The sequence below is a fragment of the Crocodylus siamensis genome, chromosome 2, assembly GCF_052110815.1.
Source record: "Crocodylus siamensis isolate JL-2025a chromosome 2, ASM5211081v1, whole genome shotgun sequence".
In the NCBI taxonomy this organism is placed as follows: Eukaryota; Metazoa; Chordata; order Crocodylia; family Crocodylidae; genus Crocodylus; species Crocodylus siamensis.
The window spans coordinates 109,358,742-109,372,890 of NC_143396.1; the positions used below are offsets into that span (position 1 = coordinate 109,358,742).

The 14,149-nt window shown below is 39.3% G+C and overlaps 1 protein-coding gene across 4 annotated transcripts in view; it reads right to left on the minus strand.

Moving 5' to 3' along the window:
* The window catches only part of LARP1B (La ribonucleoprotein 1B), a 97,094-nt gene that overhangs the window by 31,769 nt on the left and 51,176 nt on the right, over nucleotides 1-14,149 (minus strand). The window contains exons 13-19 of one of the 4 annotated variants that reach the window (XM_090036560.1): nucleotides 10,102-10,301; nucleotides 9,542-9,648; nucleotides 7,298-7,458; nucleotides 5,605-5,749; nucleotides 3,799-3,908; nucleotides 3,548-3,675; nucleotides 251-2,343 (exon numbers count right to left, since the gene is read on the minus strand). In XM_090036560.1, the coding sequence (XP_089892686.1) occupies nucleotides 2,098-2,343; nucleotides 3,548-3,675; nucleotides 3,799-3,908; nucleotides 5,605-5,749; nucleotides 7,298-7,458; nucleotides 9,542-9,648; nucleotides 10,102-10,301 (1,097 nt within the window). In that variant the 3' untranslated portion in view covers nucleotides 251-2,097. Of the gene's footprint in view, nucleotides 1-250; nucleotides 2,344-3,547; nucleotides 3,676-3,798; nucleotides 3,909-5,604; nucleotides 5,750-7,297; nucleotides 7,459-9,541; nucleotides 9,649-10,101; nucleotides 10,311-14,149 lie in introns of those variants that run through there. The other 3 variants (XM_090036559.1, XM_090036558.1, XM_090036561.1) reach the window with 3 other exon arrangements.

The window sequence follows — 14,149 nt, forward strand, 5'->3', positions numbered from 1 at the left end:
TATAAAGACAAGGAAGGAAAACATTCCATGAAGCTAGACTTGTCCTCTCAAGACATCTAAAATTTTAGTTTACTTCTCACAAAAATGATTCAGTCAATACTGCCGGATTCCATAGTATGTGTTTTCATCCATGTATGTAAGAAAAAGTTCACAACCACATCTGAAGTCTGAGTTGTGAACTGTGATCTGGAAAAGATTATTTTAAGGAAACACAGAAAAAAGATCTTTTAACACAAAAACCACAACACAATTACAGGTTTTTTGGTATTTTTATAAAATTTGCAAAGATACACCACAAATTACACACACTAAAAAAGCTAAATATGCACACATATCATTCGATGAAAAAGTGAAAGCAAAAATTCTATTACTTGTATATACAGTTTCAATCCCAATTTACATTTGCATCATTTTTATGGATAGGAGGCATAGATTAAACAAGTCTGAGATGTATGACTTCAGCATGTTGAAAATATGCTATTTAAAATGTTTGGAGGTAACAATTACTGTTAATACCTATTTTCCTTTTAAATTAAGACAATTCTAAACAGCTCAGTTTTGTATGGAAACTAACTACTGGGAAGGCCACTGCTATATGCTCATTTACAAATGTGTACATATTCATAATTGTTCTATTGAGATTCACAAGGCAATGAGTGGATTTTTTAAACAGATTTCCGTTACATAAACCTCTGACATCCATTACAAGTTTAAAACTCAACGTAGGGATGTTGAACCAGTTAGGATACTCCCAACATTTAAGGCATCAGTGTTAAATATAACTTCTAGAAAGTTAACTTTACAGTTAACTTAAGGCCTTTCTGCAGTTAACTAGTATAGCAAAAATGAAATAATTCCCATCTTCCCCCCTACATTAGAAAAGAGAATGCATTTCCCTCAGGTGTACTAAATCTTCTGGATCAAAATAAATGAAAGAAATAACTAAAGTACAAGTGATAACAACTAATACATTTTCCTACCTCCCATCACTAGTAACTAATGCTTAGTATTTAAACATTTACATTTTATGAAATTATATTTAGACCTGTTTTTAAAATTTCATTTTTTGTTAACTAGCAGAATTTAAAACTGTAACTTCATTCAAATAGATTCTAATATAGAGCAAAATATAAATTTATAATGAGTGCTTTAAATTCCCCTCAGAACTAAAATATTATATTAGTTGAAATGAAAATAGTCTTAAAAATCTGTTATACCTCTCTTGTACAGCATTTTACAAGCATAAAATAAAGCGAACTTAAATGAAAAGCAAAACAAAACAAGAAACTCTCTGAAAGTGAAAACAACTTGAATGTTATTTGCAATTTTATCAGCCTGCACAAACAGCAACTATATGTAGTGAATTTGGGACCATACATAAATTAACATACCCTCTCTTCCGTGTATTTTACCTTTGAATAAAACCTTCCCTAAAACTAAACCAGTTAATGACGTTGACTCAGAAAACTCCACGCCTACCACAACACTAACTATGAAGGTTAAGTAGAAAGCAAAATAATGAACTAGACTCCACAAATGCGCACACACTTCCATACAGTTGCACATCCCGAGTGTGCTATATGCATACATATAAAAGATTTCCTTTTTAGAGTTAAATATTTAAGAGTGAACCTACCAACTTAGATTCTCTCTATATTTTAAAAATATACATATAGGTAATCTTTTGGCTTTGATAAGTAAAAATATTAACCAACAAGGGGAAAATTTGGGTGAAGAAAGCTCAGTAAGTAACTTGGATATACCACACCTTCTTTAAGAAGTATGAGCTGAAATGTAAGGCATCCCCAGAAATTTTTTTGCATATAGTACAGGAATGCAGGTTTTGTAAACAACAGCTTGAGGAAAGCAATACTGAAGCCAAAGAGACATTTCCTCTGGATCTTAGATGATCCCAAAACGAAGAACTACTCGCTTAGGGAAAATATTTCAAACTTAATCTTGTGAAAGAGAAAAATGCAATCCTTTGTCTTCCTACACTTTTGTTTTTAAATCACGCATTGTAACAGCTCCCCTGAAGATGCTATACTTAAACACTGATGTAAAGGATGAGCTCAAGGGCACAAGCACATCTTACGTCTATTGCTCAGGCATGTCACCATTTATTGATTTTGTGGTAGCACTGTTGTGGCCTACGTTGTCACTAGACTCCTGTAGAGTATTCCTACTGGAAAAGTTTCCTGGGACCTGAGATTGATTGGCAGCTGAAGGTCTAGCAGCAAGCAGTGTCTTAGTAGAGGAATTAGACTGGTGTCTAGAATGACCAGTCTCCTCACCAATTACATTAGGAGGTCTTTTTCTTCCAGATTCTTCACTGATAGGAGGCTAAAAACAAGTAGACAAAATTATTACTGTTACTGCACATGACTTTTGAGGAGAGGCTGAGGGAGCTGGGCTTATTTAGTCTGCAGAAGAGAAGACAGGGGGGAAGGGATTTGATAGCAGCCTTTAACTACTGAAGGGTGGTTCCAAAGAGGATGGAGCTAGACTGTTCTCAGTAGTGACAGATGACAGATCAAGGAGCAACCGTCTCAAGTTGTAGCAAGGAAAGTGTAGGTTGGTTATTAGGAAAAACTCTATCACTAGGAGGGTGGTGAAGCACTGGAATGGGTTACCTAGAGAGGTGGTAGACTCTCCATCTTTGGAAATTTCTAAGACCCAGCTCAACAAAGCCCTGGCTGGAATGATCTAGTTGGGGATGGTTTTGCTTTGAGCAGAACTAGATCAGCATTTCTCAACCTGTGGTTTGCAACCCATAAGTGGGTCGCAAGAATATATGAAAGGGTCATGAACAAAAAAACTTTAAAAATGGATTCTCCTTGAAAGGAGAAAAGCATGGGAAACTGTGGCTTTTCCCTTCCAGGCTGGCAGAGTTCCAGCCTGCAACGGGGACTGAATGTTTGTACTTAGCCTAAGTGGCTTCCCAAAACAAGGCTTTAAATGCCTAGTCATTTATGGAAACTAACATCTACATAAAACGGTATGGTTTAACTTCATATTCATCCCATTTCACATTTTAATGGGCAGAAAATAAAAGTCAGGAAGTGCAAAGGCTGTCAGTGAAATTCACTGGACATTCATTATTTACTGAATTCCTGTTTCTACAGGTTTAGGAATTATCTTCACTAAAATCAAAACAATAATTGAAGTTACACAGGTAGTTTAAAAAGCTGTCATCCATGTTTGTTAGAAACCTAAATTAGAAAACTTTCACTGTTTAGCAAATGTATTTATTGTTATTAATATTTATTCAACCGAGAAAGGAAAATGGATTCATCTTTCATTATTGTTTTCTTTCACATTATGGCTTCCATGCTTTAGCATTCTGCTAGAAACTTGGTAAAGCAATATTTAAAATAAATAAAAAAATTTGAATTTTAAAATACATTTGTTAACTGTTGATTTTAGGACTCACAAAATATTATATCCACAAAACCTGAGGCATGGTGCTAAAGCAGCCTAATAATTGAATCCTTTAGAAATAATACGCTTATATAGAGTAATCTGCTAAGCAAAATGTAAAACTTACATCAACTCTGAAGTCCTCCAATCTCTTAAAGTTACTGAGGTATTCTTGCAATTTGGGGTCAATGAGTGGAGTCTTATATTGAGAGTATTTTAGATAAGCCCAAAACTTTTCTAGGCCATACAGCTGACCTGACAACATAAAAAAAGAGAATTGTTGCCAGTTTTTCAAGGTTTTAAAAGAAAAAATAGCTAAGTGGATAAATTTAACGCTATTGTCCATATCCTAAACACCTCATACAAACTGGGAATTACCAGATTCATAGTCCTTTTTTGTTTCTTCTTGAAAATCCTTGAAAATCTCTTGCCTGAATTTTTTTTCCAGACCATAGCTGTAAAATCTGAACAAACACTCTAATCCATACCTGTGAACAGAGAACAGTGATTTCAAGAAATCTATGTTAAAATGCACATTATATTTCTCAAAGGATTCACAACATGTTCTGTTCTTCTTACACTTTAATTAAACTATAGTACGTTAGTTTTTCTTAGTTGGCATCCATCTGATCATTTCTTTCCCAACACTTTTCATTAACTTATTTTAAGTTTTTCCCTAGATGATACAAATATTCAAGAGCTAAAAAGAATGTTCTTTTGAAAATAACTTTTTCACAATGGGTCTGAGATGGTATCTCAGTTACCACAACTGCATACATAAAAGGAAGACGCAGAAGATTATTGTTTTCCTTACATAATTCAGGATTGATTGTTTTAACTTTGAAGTAAAGGAACATGGGGAATATACAAGATGCCAAGAGTTGACATCATCCTTTAAAGATTCTTCTCCATGTTTGAGATAACCACTTTGTGGAATAATCCACACTCTTACCAAGTCAGTCACTTGCTTTTGAAAGTGTCAGCTGGAACCTGTAAAAGCTAAGCAAAGCCTTCAGCTTCTCTGTAGTCCTTTACTGCTGGAAGACTTCCCGCCCCCCAAGGATCTCGAACATGCATCTGTTACAGCAAGGCCCCTTGATACCCAGCCTATGTACAGTACCTAGGAAAATGAGGTCTGGTCCATTAATAGAGCTCTCAGAGCTCCATCCAGCAAAACTGCTGTGGGATGAATGTCTGTCTGAAAAATATCTTTGGCTCAAATTCATATTCACTTCAGAGGTACGTACCTAAATAATTTCACTCTTGTTTACAGGTTTGTACCTTGTAAGACACTGCAGGAGTTGGTGAATCTGCATACAATTTAATGAAGAAAACTTTGATCTTTTTCAGATCTAGTCACACCATATGCTTTGAAACAGGTATAGTAACAGACTACTAACTAGGTAAAAGGGCATGGCTGAGGCAATCTCCTAACTGTCGACACCCAGCTGCCACATCACCTGGGACTGCTGGCTTCTAGTATGTTTAATGCAACCCTTCTGGTGCTCTAATTTACATAGTGACAATCACACCAGCCTACACACCGATCAGAAATATGAATACAAAAGTATATTAGAGCCACATCTGCATTCCTGACAAAATGTCCATTCAGTCGCAGTATGTCAGGACTTAAATATATCAATGCTTCCTGATTTGATCATGGAAATAAAGAGACGATGATCAACATTTTAATTCTGAAAGACCATTTTTCTAAAACAGGGGATATTTTAAAAAAAAAAAAAAAGAGGCAATTTTCTTTGTGGTCAAGTTGCAGAACAAGAAACATTTCCCCTAATTTTAATTGAGGTAGGAACATTCTGACTTACGGAAATAACGTCTTATTGCCACAAATAACTATGGGGTTAAATTAACAGAGGCAAAAATTAATAAAATAGAGTTTAGGATGAACTATAATTAGAAATCCAAGGATACTGCATGTCTAATGTTGTATGTGGAAACAATCACCAGCTTCTATCTGACTAACCACATTTTCTCTCCATTCTTGTTGGGTACATTAAAATAGCACCTGGTGTTAAAGTGAAGTACATAGACCAATATTTTGAAAGCATTAACTGATACCATTACAAAAAATGTCAGGTTCTTTCAGTTACACACATGAATTGGACATTTTAAATGGAAGGTAGAAACCAAAATTAATCTTAACTTATGGAACAAATGTACTACCTGTAGTGCTCTTTTGCATCATCTAGAGCAAGCTGTCTGAATTCCTCATACATTTTCTTGTTAAAGTGATCTCTGAGAAAAAAGGACCAGAAACGAAAGAGTGTGTTCATTTCTTGGGACTGGCCAATTCCCAAACGTTTCCTTTCTAAAGGAAAAAGAAATATGAAGTCAGTGACAAAACAACTCAACGTTTTAATTCGGTATTTGTGTAATACACAGTAAAAGCTCAGTGTAAATTTAAACTTTAGAAAAAGTATTACAAATCATTCTGAGTCTATTCCAATTTTCTTAATTCACCTTAAAAAAAAAAAAAAGGGTTAAATACTTCCTCTCGGGTGCCTACTTGAAACAAGATCAATGCCGTTCGAAAATAGTAACTGGGGCCCCTGGCAAACATTAATATTATCAGGTATTGGGATCTGAGGAATTTTGTGCCTCATGCCAAAATCCACATTATCTTACAGGACCATATGCAAATAGAAAGACACACCATTTCTGGGATCTGAAATAAAATTTCTAAAGTCCCACTCATGCAACAACTGGTGCAGGGAGCTTGGCATAAGCGACCTAAGTCCCCGATGCCAGGTTCCCAGACCTGTATCCTTAAAGGTCATGGGCTGCCTCTGGCGATTGGAGAGGGGGCAGCACCAGTATTGGACATGGGACCTGGTGCTGCCTCTTGGGATTGGGCACTGGGCTACTGGTTCTGGGACCCAGGGATCTAGCAGAGGGGATGAGGGGAAGGAACTGTGTTCCCAACCCTGGCTGCTATCCTTGCATTCAGCTGAGCACTATAAAACGTAATGTTTAAAGAAAGCTAGAAATGTAATGTCTGCCAGAGCCCTTAAAAACCCAGATTCAAAAGCTAAAAAATCTCACCAAATTTCTTCCACTTACACAAATGAAACAAAATAATGCCGAGTAAATAAGAGGCATAAATGGTGATTTTCCTGAAACTTGTCAATTAATTTAAAAAGGAAATCAGCAAATACGCATCAGCCTCCTGCCCTCCAGCACAGATCTGGGGGCCCACACCCATGGGAGGAATCCAGCATAGCCCGGCAGCCCTCCTGGGGGTGCAGGCCCCCAGATCTGTGCGCCAAGTGTCACAAATTTTGCTTTGAACAGTTTGAGGTGCAGTTTCCCAAAAACTTCTGCACCTATCTCCTTGAAACTTGGCAGGCTTCATGCCCTCAGAAGGGGCTACCATCCCTGCAATTATCATCCAAATCAGGCATGAAATGACAACATTTTAGGTATTTTCATGATTCCCCATTATAGCCTATGGGCAAAATGGCAAAACCAGTGAAACAGTTTTGACGAAACTCTGTCCCTTAAAAACGGCGAAATGGACATCGAAACAAAACAATGGTGTTTCACATGGCCCTGATTAGCGATACACAGCACAGATCACAAGGTACCACAGTTGAGAATCACCGAAGAATTTCATTTCTCTCTCAGAGGTTTTCTCCAAGTTATATGAAAAGCAAACAGTCCCAAAATGTATCCAAGATAAAAAATGACATACATTTCAGGGTAAGTAGGTACAGTAGGTACCAAATAATTATGGCAATCTGCTTTTTTCAGGAGATCGTGCAAAAGAGAAAAAAAAAAGTGTAGAAAAAAACCTGTAGTATTATATAATAACTTATTTCTGCCAACTAAAACTTCATGGATAGATCTAGCATCTTACCCATTAGACACCTTCGACGGTATTTGTGGTAGATTTGTTGTGTAAAGCCATTTTCCTTTAAAAGTTCATGAGAAGGATGCTGAAATTTGGGAAGTGAGTGAGGGGTACACCCATAACTTCCTGGAAGGGGGGCACCTTCTGAGGGTGAAGCATTTGAACTGCTGTGGAAATAAAACCAAGTATTTGATTTCTAAGGAAAGGTTACATTTGTTCAAACTCCACATTAAGAGGCATCCAGTTATCTTGCTTTAATTACCCCGAGTTGTTGGAGCAGCTTATGCGAGTACCACTGTTACCCCCAAGCATCCTTCTCCTACTTGCACTAATAATAAAAAAAGAAATCTTTGCTGGACACTAAGAGATCAAGTACATAGAAAGAAATCTAGAATGCTGACAATACAAAGATCTTAGGCCCTAAACCATATGTCATGAGGTCATCTCCCAAGAGGAAATTTTTCTTGTTTTGTACTGGTAAATTAGTTTGGACCATATAATCCAAACACTGGACTCAAATACAGAATGCTAAAAAGGAGTTTTATCACAATTTTGCTGAAAACAGATTAGGAAAAGAGCTTGTAAATCAGAAAATTAAATTGAACCAGACTGGACTCTTTCATGGGGGAATCAAGATAACCTAGCCAATAAGACGCCACTGGCAGAGCCACCTCATCCAGCCTGCGGGACTCCCCACGGGTCCAGCAATTTGGCAGTGTGGTGAGCAGCCATATTAATTGCAAAGGCTTGTAGAGCCACAGCAATTAACCCAGCCCCTGTTCATCCTGCTACCAAATTTCTGGACCCGTGAAGAGTCCAACAAGCCAAATCCAGATTGTGGACCCATGTCATCTGGCCAACAGTGCCAAAAACGAAGCTGTAGCTTTAAGGGATTAGCCACCACCAAATTCCAGCCCTGCTGAAATTCAGGTGACAAGATGCTTCACACTTGGGAGTCCAGCCCACAGGCTGGCACTGCACCACTCATCTGGCATATGAGATGAGTGCAGCATATATCACAACTAGTATTATACAGATTATTCAATGCAACACACAAAGGATGTTGTTATGCTCATCTAATTTACCTCTTAAAACATACAATAAGCCCCACATAAAATTAGGGGTGCACTGATAGAGATCTTTGGGGGTGATACCTGATATTTAAGAAGGCATATTGCCCGATACTGATCCGATTTCCAATATAGCTACCTCCAGGTGGTAAGTCTGGTGTGGTGGAAGGGGAGGGATGTGGCAGGGTGGGGGGGGGGTTAGATCAATGCCCACCCCCCCACAGTGAAGGAAGGGACAGGGGCAGGCACTGCCCAGGTGACGCAGGGAGAGGGCTGGAGCCACGGCTCAGGGGGGAGGGGAGAAAAGGCAGCTCCCACCTCTACTTGTACCCCAGGAGGGCGTGTGTTCCCCAGATCTGCATGGGGCAGGCTGCAGTTGGGGCTGTGTGGGGCTCTCCTCGGTGAGAGGTGGGCTCAGAGCAGGCACCAGCAGTGCTGGGAGGATACTGCATCCACCCCAAATTTCACTGCTACTCTGCTCCCAGCGCCACCACTGCCAGCCACAGCCCTGCCTCCACCCACACATCTGGAAGTTCCAGGGCAGCGCTGGGAGCTGAGCTGCAGCAAAATTTGGGGTGGATGCAGCATCCTTCCAGTGCTGTGTGCAGCACGAGCATTTATCGGCCAAATTATCAGCCCCATCGGGTCGATATCCGATACAGCAAATTTTCTTTCTATTGGTACTGATCTGGTATCAGACCAACATATCAGTGCACCTCTACATAAAAATAACTGAATTTAATAAAGTAGATGAAATTATTCTATGCAACATTCATTAATACTTATTTATCTTCATCATAACTTGCAGCTAATACAATTGCTCTGATTCAGGATGCATAACATTTAGGTTGAATTATTGTAAACTTGGTTTCTTTGATTGAGCATTTCATCATTGTCACTGGAAGGTGACAAGTAAACAAGTAAACCTGTTTACTTCTATCATTTAACAATGTGTTGTATTCTCTTTTCTCTCTCCTCCTTGCTATTCTGCATTCTTTTATTTTCACTTTTTCTCGTATAGCCCCTTTCCCTTTTCTTCCCATTTTCCTGTCTTCTACTCTTCTGTCTCTTCAGTAGAAAATATATTTGCAAATTCTTACACTTTTCACCATAATTTTTCTGTTGACTCTTTGAACTGAAAAGGTATCACAGCAAATCATTCCATGACGAGATTTACTACCTCACAGAAGAGGTCCTTGTCCTGTGGTCTCTGGAATCCATTACCCAACCAACATGGCTTTCTAATGGAGGGTTTGTACTATGTCGTGTTTTCCTTTTCCTCAGAGTCTAAAAAATAAATAAATAAATAAAACGCTACTATGTATATTTCCTTGGTATGAATACATTCATTTTACTGAAACTAAAATTTCACAAAATACTTTCAGGAATACTTTTACCTTCAATCAAAACAAAAGTTCATCAAATTCTGTATATTGTATATAGCATATTAAAAGTCCTAGAAAATCATACAGCAACAGCTTCCGAAGTCAAAAACCTGGTGTTAACTAACAAATTCATTATCTTTAGATATATTACTTTCCATTATGGATTTTTAACCACCTCAAGGATGCAATTTTTTGGACAAAAGAAAACATCCGTAAGACAATTTTGTTTTATACGTAGTAGTTAAGCCATTATTTCTTGTAAATAAAATAGTTAAATTAACTAACGATGCTGTTGCATTGTATTAGGACATGGTTACTCAGGACAAAGCTTTATACACAAAGTTTTTCTCTTGACCTTTACATCAATGGATTTTTCTTCCTTAACCACAGGATAGAATCTTGGTGTTTTGTTGGGATCTTGGAGCCGTGGGGTCCGAGGCGTTTTGGGTGTTCTAGCAGGATGAACTCTTGGAGATTCTGGGACCGCTGTTGGCAGTGAACGAGCCACTGCTGTTGGAGGTACTTCTCCAACAAACAGTTTACAAGACAGTTCATCTGTTAAATCTGTAAGCAGAAAAAAATACCAAAATTATTAAGATGCAAGGGAGATCTTTAAAATTTATTTCTGTTTTGCAAAATAACTATTAAAGTTCAGGCACATTTTTCCTAAAAACTATTAAATTAACAAATGAGAAGAGAGAGATTTATTTATGAAGCCTAGAGTTCTTGGTATCTTACTCCAAATGAATCCAATTTATCCACTTTCATTTATAAGACTTCCGTTCATCAAGACGTGCATTTTGTGGTTGAAAAGTGTAAAACTCCCAACTTTTACAGCACAAAACTTCTCTTTGCTGAATTAACATCTCCTTGAAAATCTCTTGCACCTTAATCACTGTAACCTTTTGTCCACGCAACTACCTCCACTTTATTCAAAATAGTTCAGCTAACCAAACCAAAACATCGCCAATTATTCCCCACGCCCGACCATTACTGCTTATGTAACATGCTGAAAGAATATGTATGCATATATTTTTCCTTTTATTAGATTGAACAATACTTATTTCGCAGAGGTATCTAATAGGTAAAAGTTCTTCTAAGAGCCCCAGTAGATGCCAGTCTGCATTTTTAGGCATGTACATAGATCGTTGAGAAACTGGTCCAATATTGTTTAAATTGCAACCACTAGATGGCAACATGATGGTAGTTCTAAATCAGCGATTCTCAACCAGGGTGTCAAGGGATTCTTTAGGGTGCAACTCAATATTAGCACAGCTAAGCATGCATGATTCACATGATAAACCCAGAGATTTCAAATAAGGATCTATAGTGTCAAAGGGTTTTTGACCTGCTGCAACAGAAGAATTACTCTATTATTTTTCCATAGTCAAAAAATGAGTGAAAGCCAAGCGCTGTCATTTTTCAAAAGGTGTCCCAAGTCTAAGGAGGGATGCCTCAAGCGTAAAAAGGTTGAAAACCATTTTTCTAAATAAAAGAAAAATTGTTTAAAATGCCTAAAGGTTGTATATATTTTATTGAACCTACTGCATGGTTGAGATATCTGAGAGCTCATCTATGTTTATCCCAGGTGAGACCTGAGGAAGCGTACTGTGATACCCAAAAGCTCATCTACAATAATCCTAACTATGAAGTTGGTCCAGTAAGATATTGCCCACCAAAATTCTTGCCTCATTTATTTCCTGGATTATCAAGGCAACAACCTCACTTCAACTCACTACTGTACCTGTTGAGGGAAGATTAGAAAAGGAAAGTCAGTGACCGAATTCAGATTAGCAACCAAAAATCAAGGATCATAAGAAGTCCTTCTATAGGTACATAGATAACAAGAAGAAAACCAGTGGAAACACAGAACCAATGCATCTGGACATCTGATCACCGACACCAAGGAGAAACTGAATGCCTGAATGAGTACTTCGCATCTGTAGTCCACCAGGCTAAGACTGACAGCCTGTTGACTGCAAATATGACACAGAACAGTTACAGTAGGGATGACCACCTACCAACAGTCCATGTAAAGCTGGTAAGACTAGCTAGAGAAGCTGGATAGCTATAAAATCACCAGGACCAGATTAACTCCATCTGAGAGTGCGAACGAACTAGCTAAAGTCATTGCAGGACCACTGGTCTCTCTTTGAGAATCGTGGTGCTCAGGAGAGGTCCCAGAAGACTGGAAGAGAGCCGGTGTTGTACCCATCTTCCAGAAGGGCAGGAAAGGGGACCCAGGAAACTATAGACCAATCAGCCTGACTTCAATCCCAGGAAAGATCCTTGAGCAATTTCTCAACGAGTCCATATGTGATAAGCTAGTAGAAGGCAAAATTCCGAACGACAACCAGCAGTTTTGTTGCGGGTTGGTTATATCCAACTAACCTCATTTCCTTCTGTGACCAGGTTACTCGCCACCTGGATAAGGGAGATGAGGTTGACATAATTTACTTGGACTTTAGGAAGGCCTTTGACTTGGTGTCCCATGAAGCTCTCAAGGTAAAACTAGGGGACTATAGGCTCAACAATTCAACAGTCAGATGGGTGGGAAACTGGCTGCAGGGTCAGACCCAGACAGTACTAATACAGCCTAAAAGCCTGATTTATTTTAAAACTGCATAACCTATTCAATCAACTTTCAATGTGATGTCAAGGCTCTTGAAAGCAGCGGTCTGGTACTGAAGTCAATTAGAAACTTGCGACAATATTTCTCAAAGTCTAATTTTGTCCAGAGGCAGCTAGGGTACCTACAGACCTCTCTTAGGCCCCCTCTACGTGTTACAGTTACTATGCAATTAACTGATTAATTGCACAATTGAGACCAGCTCAAAGCATCTATCAAGCCATAAAAAGGTCTAACCAGGTATAAAGCCAGACCTCGAAAATGTGTTCTAACTTCATAGCTGGTTGCTATCCAGCTTCAATTTGCATGTGACAGCATCTGCCTCTGTGGCAGGGAACTCCACCACCTGACGAGACTCCCAGCCCCAGCAGCTATGGACTTGGGGTCCTGGCAGTCACAGGGTGCTGCTGTGATTTTTCAGCCCAGAGGGTGCATGGGGCACCCCCAGAGCTGGGAGACTGCTACAATCTCCCAGCTGTGGAGGGCATTCCATGCACCCCCAGGACTGGGAAATCCCAGCAGAGCACTCCCGTGGCTGGGAAACTGCAGCGGTGTCCCCTGGCTGCCAAGACCCAGAGACTGCAGCTGCTGGGGCTGCGAAACCTCTCAACTGTGGGACTCCCAGCCTCAGCTGTGTATAGTGCTATAAAGCTAAAACATAGTTTTGAGGTCTAGCTTTATAGCTGGTTGGACCTTTTTATGGCACGATAGATACTTCGTACAGGTAGCTGGTCCCAGTTAATTGCACAGTAACATAATGACTCTGAAACTCATGCTAAGCTTGGGCCTACTCACAGAAGTTAAAATACAGAATACTGACTCTAGTTCCATTATGCAAGAGGATGCGAGTTCATGGCTAGGCCATCTGAAAAGGAATAATGAAGTATCTCTTTCAGCTTATCTTGCTATATTCAGGATGATTTCAGGCAGGCTCGTAGTTGTCTGGGGTGTAACCATGTGAAATGTCTATCCTTGATTAATTAGTACAGTAAATATTTCTTTTGCGGTTAACTTGTGTTTGTGTGTAGGAAGAGACATTCTCCATATGAGATAGATACCTCCTCCTGATTTAGTCCAAGGACATGCATGTTTTTCTTGGTTGTTAATCAGTTTCTTAATGTGTTCTAAACTGGATAAGCTCTTGTCACTGAAGAAGGCAACTCATTCAAATTAGAAATTTCTGATAACCAGTAATAAGCAGGTTTTTCCTGTCAATTACTGCTTGGGACTCTGTTAATTTATACAACTAAAAAAATGATTTCATAGATTTCATAGACATTAGGACTGGAAGGGACCTTGGAAGACCATCGAGTCCAGCCCCCTGCCCAAAGGGCAGGAAGTCAGCTGGGGTCATAGGATCCCAGCAAGACAAGCATCCAATTTGCTCTTGAAGGTGTTCAATGTAGGTGCTTGAACCACCTCCAGTGGCAGACTATTCCAGACCTTGGGGGCTCAGACAGTAAAGAGTTCTTCCTTATGTCCAGCCCGAAACGGTCTCGCAGTAGTTTATGACAGTTTGACCTCATCAACTCTTGGGGCACTCTGGTGAACAAACGTTCCCTCAGATCCTGGTGGTCACCCCTGGTAAACTTATAGGTGGCCATCAGATCATCCCTGAGCCTAAGCTTTTCCAGGCTAAAGAGCCCCATGTTTTCCTGACCTCTGATCATGCACATGGCCCTTCTCTGGACTCTCTCAAGCTTCTCCACATCCTTTTTGAATTGTGGTGCCCAAAACTGGATGCAGTACTCCAGCTGCAGCCTCACCAAAGCTG